General features: G+C 42.9%; 1 protein-coding gene across 2 annotated transcripts in view; it reads left to right on the top strand.

Moving 5' to 3' along the window:
- The window catches only part of smarca1 (SWI/SNF related, matrix associated, actin dependent regulator of chromatin, subfamily a, member 1), a 73,346-nt gene that overhangs the window by 32,592 nt on the left and 27,137 nt on the right, over positions 1–13,617 (top strand). For both annotated transcript variants that reach the window (XM_067997119.1, XM_067997120.1), the window contains exons 10-14: positions 5,750–5,818; positions 6,274–6,383; positions 7,442–7,668; positions 11,444–11,565; positions 12,699–12,851. In XM_067997119.1, the coding sequence (XP_067853220.1) occupies positions 5,750–5,818; positions 6,274–6,383; positions 7,442–7,668; positions 11,444–11,565; positions 12,699–12,851 (681 nt within the window). The remainder of the gene's footprint in view (positions 1–5,749; positions 5,819–6,273; positions 6,384–7,441; positions 7,669–11,443; positions 11,566–12,698; positions 12,852–13,617) is intronic.

Genomic DNA, 13,617 nt, shown 5'->3' on the forward strand with positions numbered 1-13,617 from the left:
ATGGACTTTAATTTTGCTTACAAGTCTATTATGTGGTACTTTATCAAATGCCTTTTGAAAGTCCATATATACATCAACCGCACTACCCTCATCAATCCTCTCCGTTATTTCACAAAAGAACTCAATCAAGTTAGTCAACAGAATTTTCTTTCAACAAACCCGTACTGACTTTCATTTATTAACCCATATTTTCCCAAGTGCCAATTAATTTTGTCCCGCATTATTGTCTCTAAAAGTTCCCCCATCACCAACATTAGGCTGACTGGCCTGTAATTGCCAGGTTTATCCATCTCCCCTTTTTTGAACAGGGGTATGACATTTGCCATCTTCCAGTCCTCCGGCACCGTCCCCATATCTAAGGATGATTGTGGTCAGAGCCTCTGCAATTTCCACCCTTCCTTCCCTCAGTAACCTACGATGCATCCCACCTGGACCAGGTGACTTTTCTACTTTGAGTATCAATATTTTAAGTATCTCCTCTTTATTTTCATCCTATTCAAAACGCTATCACCTCCTCCTTTATGACTGCAATGGCAGCATCCTTTTCTCTAGTGAAGACGGATGTGAAGTATTCATTTAGTACCTCAGCCATGCCCTCTGCCTCCATAAGATGATTTTTTTTTGTCCCTAATCGGTCCCACCTTTCCTTTGACTACCCTTTTACTATTTATATGTTGATAGAAGACTTTTGAGTTTCCCTTTATGTTAACTGCTAATCTATTCTTATACTCTCTCTTTGCCCTTCTTAGTTCCTTTTTTATATCTCCTCTGTACTTTCTGTATTTAGCCTGGTTCTCTACTATTATGAACCTTACATTTGTCATCAGCCTCTTTTTTTCTGTTTCATTTTATTCTCTATACCTTTAGTCATCCAGGGAGCTCTGGCTTTGGATGCCCTTCCTTTTCCTCTCGTAGGGATCTATCTACTCTGTACGCGAACTTTCTCCTCCTTGAAAGCCTCCCATTGTTCAATTACTGTTTTACCTACCAATTTTTGATTCCAATCCACCTGGGCAAGATCCCTTTTTAACTCAATGAAATTTGCCCTCCTCCAGTTAAGCATTTTCACATTTGATTGTTCCTTGTACTTTTCCATAATTATTTTAGACTTAATGATACTTTAGAGAGGGGATACAAGGTGCACAGAGGACTGGGAGGGACAAGCAGCACAAGAATAGTTCAGAAATAGGAGGGATCAGACAGGGGGCAAATGCGAGGCAGTCTAAGATGAGTTTAGAGTGCATGCTTGTAAACTCATGTAGTGTGATAAATTAGGTTGGTGAGCTGCAGGCTCAAGTTGCCACATGGGACTATGATATAGTGGCAATAACAGAGACCTGGCTCAAAGAAGGGGAGGATGGGTACTTAATATTCCTGGTTACAAGGTATTTGGGAAAGATAGGGCAAGCGGCATAGGTGGGCACGGGGATCTTGAGTCATGGGGGATGGGATTGGGGGTCAATCACTGTGGGGGTGGCAGGATCGGGGGTCATCGTGGGGGTCCGCAATCGTTGAGGGGGGATCAGAGGAGGGGGATCATTAGGGTCGGGGGTCCACGATCGGTTTGGGGGGAGGGCACGGTCAGTGCAGGTAGGCTTGTTGGGCCTGTGGGGAGCACTCCTAGGCACTTACCTGCAGATTCGGACCTTCTCGCCTCCTTTCACGAGGCGTAAAACAGAAGGCCCGGGAATCCCGGCCCCCCAGGGTTTAAATGGGGAACTAGTTAAAAATGGAGGTCTGAAGCCTCCTTGAAAGGTTTTAAGGCCCGACCCGTCTCCTGGGAGCAGGTTGGCCTCCCGCCCCTCGTCCTGCCCCCATGAAAACCAGAAATGGGCGGATTAGGGGCGGGTCTGAGATGGTGGCAATTTTCAATGGGTCGCCGCCCCCAAACCCAACCCATCCAATTTTTACTTTTAAAAATCGGGCCCCATGAGATGAAAGGGTCACTGGTAGCGTGAATACGAAATTGGCTAAGGAACAGAAAGCAGAGAGCAGTGGTGAATGGTTTTCAGACTGGAGGGAAGTGTACAATGTTGTTCCCCAGGGGTCAGTATTAGGACCACTGCTCTTTTTGATATATATCAATGACCTGGACTTGGGTATAGAGGGCATAATTTCAAAGGTTGCAGATGACACGAAACTCTGAAATGTAGTAAACAATGTGGAGGATAGTAACAGACCTCAGGAGGACATAGAAAGACTGGTGAAATGGATAGACACATGGCAGACGAAATTTAACGCAGAGAAGTGTGAAGTGATGCATTTTGGTAGGAAGAATGAGGAGAGGCAATATAAACTAAAATGGTATAATTTTAAAGGGGGTGCAGGAACAGAGAGACCTGGTCGTGCACATGCACAAATCTTTGAAGCTGGCAGGACAAGTTGAGAAAGCTGTTTCTTAAAAAAAAGCATATGGGATCCTGGGCTTTATTAATAGAGGCATAGAGTAAAAAGCAAGGAAGTTATGCTAAACCTTTATAAAACATTGATTAGGCCTTAGCTGGAGGATTGTGTCCAATTCTGGGCACCACACTTTACGAAGGATGTCAAGGCCTTAGAGAGAGTGTGGAAGAGATTTACTAGAATGGTACCAGGGATGAGGGACATCAGTAATGTGGAGAGACTTTTTAAAAATTTGTTCATGGGATGTGGGCGTCGCTGGCAAGGCCAGCATTTATTGTCCATCCCTAATAGACTGGAGAAGCTGGGGTTTTTCTCCTTAGAACAGAGAAGGTTAAGGGGAGATTTGATAGAGGTGTTCAAAATCATGAACGGTTTTGATGGAGTAAATAAGGAGAAATTGTTTCCAGTGGCAGAAGGATTGATAACCAGAGGACACAGAGTTAAGGTGATTGGCAAAAGAGGCAGAGGAAACATTTTTTTACTCAGCGAGTTGTAATGATCTGGAATGCACTGCCTGAAAGGGTGGTGGAAGCAGATTCAATAGTAACTTTCAAAAGAGAACGAGATAAATACTCGAAGGGAAAAAAATTGATTGGGCTATGCGGAAAGTGCAGGGGAATGGGACTAATTGGATAGCTCTTTCAAAGAGCCAGCACAGGCACAGTGGGCCAAATGGCTTCCTCCTGTGCTGTACCTACTATGATACTATGATGTACCCTTGACAACCTGACACCCAAAGTAAAAAAGGTAAGTAAAAAAGAATTCTAGGATTCTTTTTTACTTACCTTTTTTACTTACCAAAAAGGTAAGTAAAAAAGAATCCTAGAATTTTTTGACGAGGAGCAGGAGTGCTCCTTCTGGCTCCACAGCGCTCCTGGAGGATGCTACTGGCTGTGATCAGCCCCCTCACTCTCTCCTCCCACCCCCCCTCCCCTGGCACTAACCTGAGGCTGCTGCTGGCGAGGCATGCGGCCTGAAATTCGTTCCTGTAGAAGAGTGAGCTGCCTGAGGAGGCGCCAGCAGCTAGTCCAGATTATTTAGATGAGGCCCAATTTCAGGCTGGCCTCGGGCCTTCCGGATCGGGCACGCACTGCAGCTGCATCTCCGCTTTCGTGCACGAAACTGGGCGCTAACGAATTTCTGCCCCCGAGTGTTGGCAGGTTATTTGATCGTGGAGGGCTGAGCCTGATCCTCTTCCCACTCAAAGCCCACACACACACTTTCTAGCAAGAGTTCACTAGATAGTAATCCCTGGTCCTTTGTTTCTTCTCTATAGTCCAGAGGTGCTGAGATGAATTGTAGGCCCCAACAGCTATCCTGGCTGAGATCAACTAACTCAGCAAAGGGATCAAACCTGGGTCTTTCCATCACTTTCCAGTGGCTTAGTACAACCCCAAGTGCTGCCTTTCCTTGCTTTGCTATTGGTAGAGCAAATGGTGAATATAGAGTAATGAGTAGGATCTACCTAAATTGACACTGCATGTTTAGAGGAACTAGAATTACCTATTTTCAGGGACTACTTATTATAGAACACTGATAACCAGTCAGCTTTATGAAGTCTGTGGTTTGCCCAGTCAGCCTTGGCACAATAATATAGCAGAAATAAATTGGCAAAAATGTAGGATATATCGTGAAGTGGGCAAAAATGGCATATGGTGTGGCATTGTTCTGTACAGACCATGGAGGTTCCATGGTTTTATCATTCATCTCCACTGAGCTAGCTGATCTCAGGTGAGGAAACTGGAATTAGGATCTCTGGGGTAGGGTTGAGGGGTGGGGGGGATTGAGCCCGGAATTCCGATCCTGATCACTTTTTAAACAAATGCTGTGAGACCTGCATGTGTGATTACCAAGTGACTGCAGGATCAAGCTTGGCTGTCAAGCCCCCACGCACCCCGACTATTACTAGAAAGTCCAATCATAGCTTATTATTCCAGGTTCGTAGATGAAGAAGAATGGCCACTTCAGCAATGAACTAGAAGCCATGTGACACTTGGAACTGTTTCTAAGCATGAATTGCTCCCTGGAAGAGAGATGGGGTAAAGGGAAAAAATGGAGGCTGGAAAAGAAAATTAAACATTATGGGGGAAAAATTGGATAGGGCCTGTTTTTGGGCAGGAGTAGTACAATCAGCTGCTACCCCGTGCCCAATGGTCCCTGTGCAGGCAGGACAAGACTTTTGTCAGGCCTGAGGACTCACCTGCAATCTACGTTGGAAATCAGCGTTGAATGAGGATTCCATGCAATTTGCACTTTCCACCAGCAGGGGAAGCTCCAATCTCTTAAAGGCAGGCTGGTACCTGTTATTTGCTGAATGTAGCAGCCTGCTATCTGCACGGAGTCTGAACGGAGATCAGACACCGCATACGTAAAGCACAGATACAGATCCCATCCCTATGTTTACATACTGATGAATTATGTTAAAACATTGAATAAAGGTTGCGCACCACTAAATCCCACATCCCCCAATCTGCATGCCAGATCTCACCAATCTGAGAGTCCGTGTACCAAGGTTCTCTGCTGATGCACCAGGGGCCTTGGTGCAAGAGGTGGACAGAAGGAGGGACATCCTATATCCCTAGAGTGGGGAGGAGCAAGAGGCCCTCCAGATGTACACCCAAAAGGCAGTGGGGGATGAAGTCAATGCCAGGCGCACAGCATCATGAACATGGATGCAGTACAGGAAGAAGTTCAATGCTTTGACATGAGTGGTCAAGGTGAGTGAGATCAACTGTCAAGTGACATCTCCTACCAACTGCACCACTAGCCGCATCCACTCCTCCACGCACTAAACCCCCCAACACCCACCTACCAACAAACTCTTTCCATCAGTACTTATCAGATGCTTCCCCTCACCCTCACATATTACCACGGTTACAAGCCGCCGACCAACAACACACAGGCCACACACACTGGCAGCTATTCATACATGACAGGCACATTGCCCAGACACACGTCCCGCTGTGTTGAGTTGAGCATTAAGACCCAAAATGGTGTGTATCACTTTAAATCAGCATTGTACACTGATTGAAGCCATTTTCTCCCTACTTTACATGATTCCAGCATTTGTTATCTGCGCCTGCGCTAACTCCTATACCAAGATGGCGTTTGGCGCACGTCACGCTGGAAACGTGCACGCGCATCCAAGACGTCATCTTGGATGTCGGAGAGGCCGTATAGCGCCGAAACAATGGGCGCTACACGGCCCAATTTAGCGCCCAGAGTCACCATTGTGATAAATGAAATGATTTCAAAGAAAAAGCAGATTAAAGTACAAAAAGCCACCAGTTAAATCATTTTTTTCATATTCCTGTGAAGAGACTGACTTTTCCCTCTATCCATACAGGATTTTGACTCTTGGTTTGACACAAACAACTGCCTAGGTGATCAGCAGCTAGTGGAGCGTTTACATGCTGTAAGTTCATCATCCTGCTTGTGGCATGCTATATGGATTTTTTAACATGAGATAAACAATGTCATTTCATTACTCGAAAAAAATTCATATGTTAAAAAGTTTAAACTCAACATTATTGAGGCAGCCTGAAGATCACTGAATGGAGAGGGGTTTACAATTAAGCCAGCTCTGTGAATGGCCATACTTGCTTTTCAAAATTTAAAAAGGATTCTGGAACTTCAAAGACACGTCTTGATTTTCTAATTGGAAGAAAAATCCTTCTTTCAGACAGCGTTTTGATTGTTCTCACTTGAATCTAAATTCCTTTCTCAGAACAGCTACTGTCACAATTTGCTGCATCCTTGTCATTACATAGGGAAGGGCCAACTTCTCTCATGGAATATATCAACTGCAAAGACTGCTTTTCATCTTTTCCCCACTCCTAACACTACTGTTTCTCATTTCATGCATTCAAGGTGCTTCGACCATTCTTGCTTCGTCGAATAAAAGCAGAAGTAGAAAAAAGTTTGCCTCCTAAAAAAGAAACCAAGATTTACGTTGGTCTCAGTAAAATGCAAAGAGAATGGTAAGCGAACAACTGGTACTGCTGTTGAAGCTTGTTAACTTTATGGGTACTGTTTTGAGGAGTCAGTAGCTTTCAACTATTTTGCTGTGTGGTTATATTTGTAAAACGGCCTCAAATGGCACCAGTTAATCTGTGCTCTCCTGGAAAAGTGATTTCTCACTGGGACCTATTTACGATTGTAAGTTCTGCCGCCTTGAGCTTGCCTCCAGCAAGCATACCTCAGTAGGGAGCTAACACAAGCCCAACAATCCCCCCTCCCACAATTAATACTTAATCGCTTGCTCATTATCCAGCTAAGATGCAGTCTGCATAAAAATAAATGACAAGTGCTCAGAATTTAACTGCATTAAGTGCATTATTGCTGTGTACAAGGTGGGCTAATTAAGTGAAATAGCTGAGGCTGAAATTGCAGCTGACTCGCCATAGTTAGTGATTCAGTATGGAAGGAAGAAAATTGGTTGTGGGGGAAGTTTAAACTATCCAGGTTGTCATAGTGTCAGCCTGACTCAATTTTAGCACTGTCACCTCTGGGTCAAAAGGTTGTAGGATTCGGCTCCACACCAGGACTTGACATGATCTAGGCCGACAATGCAGTACTGGGGGTGTCAGAGGTGCCACCCTTTGAGGATGTTAAAAATGAGGTTTGTCTATTTATTCATCTGGATATTAAATGGGAAGAGAATAGGATTGGTAAGCCCACTGAAGACAAGTCTCATACAAGTCAGTTATCTGGCTTCTGTCTGACATTCTTAAATGAGTTTATTAAATTGTCATCTGAATTCATGCTTTGTGGCTCCAAAACAAGTCTTAAATTGATATAGTTGATGTATTTCTAACTAATTTTGATACAGTAGTTTTTTTTTTGCAACTTTTTCTTCACTTCTGAAGTTACTGAGTCTTGGTGGGTATGGCTCTAAGGGAGCTGGCAGCCCTCCAGTGCTTTGCCCGAGTGGTTATTTTTCAGCTGCGAGCCCCAATATTGAGTATTGTTTTGTCCTTTTTAAGCTGCACAATGGTTTAAAGATTGATTTTATATATTTACTTCATAATGTTTGCAGGTATACAAGAATCTTGATGAAGGATATTGATATTCTAAATTCTGCTGGAAAGATGGACAAGATGCGCTTGTTGAATATCTTGATGCAGCTGCGGAAGTGCTGTAACCACCCATACCTCTTTGACGGTGCTGAGCCTGGTCCTCCTTACACTACAGATACTCATCTGGTTTACAACTGCGGCAAGATGGTAGTTCTCGATAAACTGCTGCCTAAATTAAGAGAACAAAGTAGGTGTTCAGAGACAGCTCATTTTAATAGGAACTTCTACTTTACTGGGTTTTCTAATTCCAGTCTCAGAAGAGTGACTGCTGTGTGCCACTCTCTCCCCATTACATTTGTAGTTTCTCTAGGCCTATCGGGCTATATTATATAATGTGGAGACACAGAAAGTAAAATCTCCAAGCCAGTTCTCTGGGCTTAGTTTGATTAACCCAACGGTAGATTCGTTAAACCCCCATTGCTTAGGCCACAATGTCATTGGTTCCCTGCAAGTCCAGTTATTTATACTTAAAGAAGCACAACTGATTCCAGAAGAACTGCACATCTGTATGCAGCTGCACTCTAAGAGTGAATTATGTTTGATTGTGATCCAAAAATGTATGAATTCACTTTTTTCTGCGCTGAGCACAAAAGAATGGGGAATGGAGCCATTCTAAACAGAAAACTCTGAAATGTGATCTTTTTAGCAGAAAGCAATGAAGTGTATTACTCAATTCTGAGCCAGAAGGTGTGGGATCAAACATTACTTAAGGACTTGAGCACATGATCTAGGCCTGACATTCCTGTACAGTACTGAGAGAGTGCTACATTGACAAAGGTGCTTTCCTTCAGGTCAGATATTAAACCAACCACCTATTCCGGTGATTTTAGGTGCATTTTAAAGATGCCAGGTCACTAATCAAAGAAGAGTATAGAGTTTCTCCCTGATCCAAATACAGATTAACTGGTCATTCATAATATTGCTGTTTTTTGTGGGACATTGCTGGGGCAGTGTGGCTGCTGCATTTTACTGAAAAGCAATTGTTAGTACATTTCAGAAGAAGTTTGTTGTATGTGTGTATAAACTGTGGCAAATGGAATTCAATGTAGGCAAATGTGAGGTCATCCACTTTGGATCAAAAAAGGATAGAACAGGGTACTTTGTAAATGGTAAAAAGTTAAAAACAGTGGATGTCCGAAGGGACTTAGGGGTTCAGGTACATAGATCATTGAAGTGTTATGAACAGGTGCAGAAAATAATCAAGAAGGCTAATGGAATGCTGGCCTTTATATCTAGAGGACTGGAGTACAAGGGGGCAGAAGTTATGCTGCAGCTATACAAAACCCTAGTTAGACCGTATCTAGAGTGCTGTGAGCAGTTCTGGGCACCGCACCTTCGGAAGGACATATTGGCCTTGGAGGGAGTGCAGCATAGGTTTACTAGAATGATACCCAGACTTCAAGGGTTAAGTTACAAGGAGAGATTACACAAATTGGGGTTGTATTCTCTAGAGTTTCGAAGGTTAAGGGGTGATCTGATCGAAGTTTATAAGATATTAAGGGGAACAGATAGGGTGGACAGAGAGAAACTATTTCCGCTGGTTGGGGATTCTAGGAGTAGGAGGCACAGTCTAAAAATTAGAGCCAGACCTTTCAGGAGTGAGATTGGAAATCACTTCTACACACAAAGGGTGGTAGAAGTTTGGAACTTTCTTCCGCAAACAGCACTTGATACTAGCTCAATTGCTAAATTTTAATGTGAGATAGATAGCTTTTTGGCAACCAAAGGTATTAAGGGATATGGGCCAAAGGCAGGTGTATGGAGTTAGATCACAGATCAGCTATGATCTTGTCAAATGACGGAGCAGGCAGAAGGTGCTGAATGGCTACTCCTGTTCCTATGTTCCTATAATGTGTGTGTGTGTGTGTATATACGCATCGGCATAGACGCGATAGGCTGAATGGCTTCCTTCTGTGCTGTATGTAACACAGATGCTTGAGAGATGTGATTTCAACAACTTGCATTTAGATAGCACCTTTTAACACAGGAAAATGTCCCAAGACACTTCACAGAAGTGTAATGAGACAAAAAGTGGCATTGAGCCAAAGAAGGAGGGTCTTAAGGGAGGAGAGAGAGGTGGAAAGGCAGAGAGGTTTAGGGACGGAGTTCCAAAGCTTAGGGCCTAGATGGCTGAATGCACGACCGCCAGTGGTGGGGCGAAGGGAGTGGGGGATGCACAAGAGCCAGAGTTGGAGGAACACAGAGTTCTCGGAGAGTTGTAAGACTCAATGAAGCTACAGAGATAGAGAGCGAGGAGGCCATGGAGGGATTTGAACACTAGGATGAGAATTTTAAAATCGAGGTGTTGGTTGACCAGAAGCCAATGTAGGTCAGCGAGCACAGGGGTGATGGGTGAGCGGGACTTAGCGCGGGTTAGGATACGGGCAGGTGAGTTTTTGGATGAGCTTAAGTTTACAGAGGGTGGAAGATGGGAGGTCGACCAGGAGAGCATTGGAATAGTCGTGTCTGGAGGAGACAAAGCATGGATGAGGGTTTCAGCAGCAGATGAGCTGAAGTAGCGGCAGAAACAGGCGATGTTACAGAGGTGGAAGTAGTTGGTCTTTGTGATGGAGAGGATATGAGACCTGAAGCTCAGCTCGGGGTTAAATAGGACGCGAGGTTGCAAACAGTCTGGGTTCAGCCTGAGACAGTGACCAGGGAAGGGGATAGAATCGGTGGAGAGGGAACGCTGCCCCACATCAGTGGGCCATTCCTTTTCTCGGGCCTCTGCCTCAGAAGCTCTCGCACATCACTTTTATGTTACAAAAAGAGATCAAAGGATTCTCCAATACAGTGCATGTGAGGATTTTTCTTAGATTACCAGTACCCAAGCTAACAAATTGCTATTGTTCAGTTACATGGAAAACAACGTCTGTTTAACACATTAATCACTTTGAGAATATGCTTTTGCTTTAAAAAAGTTTTAAATGTCATTCTTATTTTCAAATCCTTTCTGTGGAAAAATGGTCAGAACATCCTGGAATGTGACAATTATAGAAAAGCAAGTTTTCTTCCTAACACTTTGCAACAAGCAGTAAACCTGCCTTTTCCAAAGGGGAACCCTTCTAATGTGAATGGTTTATTGAATTCTTGCCCATGAAAGGTTTTAACGCTTGAAGCATAGCTGTCTAGCAAATTCTGTAGATAGAATGTGTTTCTTTGTGCTCATTCAGGTGAGGAACGTTTAAGTATTGGGGAATAGAACATTTTTCATTTTGGATATCCATTGTCTGGATCAAGCACTCCCAGGTCAAGTACAGCATAATTAAATTCCAAGTAAGTTTCCTCCTACTCTGTCCCACTGCTGCAACCCCAGAAGAGCACCTCCTACTACACTGTTTCCTATACCAGCCACCCTATGGCCTCTTGAGTGAGAATGACAGTGTCGAGTTGGGCTATTTAGGGCTGTGGCTTATGCCCAGTAGGATCTAGATTGACACTACCCAAACACATTTCATGTAGGAATGGTATTGATATTTTTGTTCCAACCTAATAGAGGTGTATCAGAGCTTCTTTTTGTGTTTAAAGCTTCTTTTAGGCAGCTGAATTTAGAAAACTTAATGTCCTACAAATTTCCTGGAAAGATCCGTAGATCTCTTATAGCCACTCTTGACGTTGCAGGCAAAACTCCAGACTGCACTTTTCTACAAGGACAACAGAGCAGTGCGTTCAGGAGGTTTGGTTGGCACTTGGGAGTTAACAGCTGGCACAAGTGATTAGTCTCCTGCCAATAGATTGGAAGGCTAGCAAGGCATAAACTTTACATCCATGATTGATTCTATTCGTGTCCCATCATGCTGCTTATTTTGAATAAAAGTACTGTACTGTTTCTGTAGCTATTACCACCAGTTGGGAATTGATATATGGACCCTGAAATTCTGGGGTTGCAAAACCGCGGTTAGCTGAGTATTTGACTTTGAGATGTACTTTCATGCCTTTTCTAATAACTGTTTGTCCTGAAGGTTCCAGAGTCCTCATTTTCAGCCAGATGACCCGTTTGATGGATATTCTCGAAGATTACTGTATGTGGCGTGGCTATGACTATTGTCGTCTTGATGGACAAACTCCGCATGAGGAAAGAGAGGTCTGTGATGATACTCTTGTTGTTGTCTCAAGTAAAATGTAGTTTTCCAGCTTCCCCTGAAGTGTTAGTAGTTGCTGGCACTGCCCAGTGTAGCACTGGGTCATATAGACCAGAAAATCCTAGGTTTGATCTTTAATTTGTGTTGTGCTGCTGATCTCACCATTTGAGCCATATTGGGCAGTGTGTCTATTTGGAAATTGGAGAAAAAGATAGGATTGAGCTAGGTTGTGATATCCTTGAATAACCTGGCCCAATACTGTCATCATCTGATAGCCACATTCAGAAACTTTCCAGCTGGAGTCACCTAATCAGGAGTGGGAACCTTGAGAGTGAGATGTCCTCCAGCTTGGTAACCTCATCTGCTGTGCAGCTTGAGATGAGTCAACTCATCACAGACCTGGGATCAAACTTTCTGATCTTTGAGTCAATACCACACCATGTGGTGCTTCTATATGTGATTACGCCATTAGAGGAACTTCATCCTCATCATGGATTTTTTCTGATTCCCACTACTCAGTTTTATCATTAGGTAATTATTTTTGTTTCAGTTGCAATCCCTTTCCTAGTAGATAAGGATATTTTGATAACGACCATCATAGCTACATGCAAATGTATGTTACTGACTTAAAAAAGTTTAAACCTTCTTTAGAAATTAAAAGAAAAACTGTGAATGGTAGAAATCTGAAATAAAACCAGGAAATTGTGGAAGTACACAGGCATTCAATCAATATCTGAAAAAGAAATGACAAGTTAATGTTTTGAGTGGAGATTTTTCTGTGTTGTGCTGATGGACCTCTTGTATTTCTAGCATTTTCTGCTGTAGTACTTTTTTCAGTGCTGAATATTTAAGAGTTTAAGAAACTCAAAATACTGCTATATATTTATTATGCAGAAATGCAAATTCAAACATAATCAAAGGTTGATTATGTTAGAAAAAGAAAATTCTGAATATATACAATAGGCCTGTCAGCATTGGAGAGAAAAAACAAGTTAAAGTTTTGGGTGAAGTCGCTTTGTCAGAACAAGTTCTTTTTGAATATCAATTTATGTGTCACACTGTTTAGAAAGAGCTGAACTGAATCGATCCTGTTGTTTGTATTTATGTAAATATTTTGTATCTTTGTTTAAAACAGCGGGCAATAGATTCTTTCAATGCTTTCAACAGTTCGAAGTTCATATTCATGCTCAGTACCAGAGCTGGTGGCCTGGGTATCAACCTAGCAACAGCAGATGTAGTTATTTTGTACGATTCAGATTGGAATCCACAGGTGGACTTGCAAGCTATGGTAGGTAGTCGTGCATCTTCCTTCTTGAAAGTTGGGGCTGTCATTGTAATACATCTTGGCTTGGTAGCACTCCCACCTCTGAGCCAGAAGGTTGTGGATTCAAGCTCGACTTCAGGACTTGAGCACATACTCTAGCCTGACATTTCAATACAGTACTGAGGAAGTGCTACACTGAGAGGTGCTGTCTCTTGAATGAGACGTTAAACCGACGTCTGTTCTCTCAGGTGAACCTAAATGATTCCATGGCACTATTCGAAGAAGAGCAGGGGAGTTCTTGCAGTATCCTGGCCAACATTTATCCCTCAACCAATGTAACTAAAACAGATCATCTGGTCATTTATCTCATTGCTGTTTGTGGCTCCTTGCAAATTGGTTTGCCCCGTTTTCCTACATTAAAACAGTGTAGCACTTCAAAAGTACCTCATTGGGTGTAAAATGCTTTTGAGGCATCCTGGGGTCATGAAAAGCGCTATATAAATACATTCTTTTTTCTGTTGTCGTTAACCTGTTGAATTACTTGATAAAGGCATTTGCAATCCCTGTATTTTGAAGTAGTTCATTATATGCATAGTGCTATGCCATGTTTTTGAGAGATGTGATTAGATACCTTATTAATGCCTTTCTTTTCTCTCTCCATCTTTCACTCTCTTGCACTCTCTTCTGTTTGCTCCCTCCGTTAGTCCTCTTTTTCTCCTTTCTTTCTCTGCGTCTTTGTCTCTTTTTCTCCCCTCTTTCTCAAAAGGAGTAAAAAGAAAAATTGCAAATC

This window comes from Heptranchias perlo, chromosome 15 (assembly GCF_035084215.1).
Source record: "Heptranchias perlo isolate sHepPer1 chromosome 15, sHepPer1.hap1, whole genome shotgun sequence".
Classification (NCBI taxonomy): Eukaryota; Metazoa; Chordata; class Chondrichthyes; order Hexanchiformes; family Hexanchidae; genus Heptranchias; species Heptranchias perlo.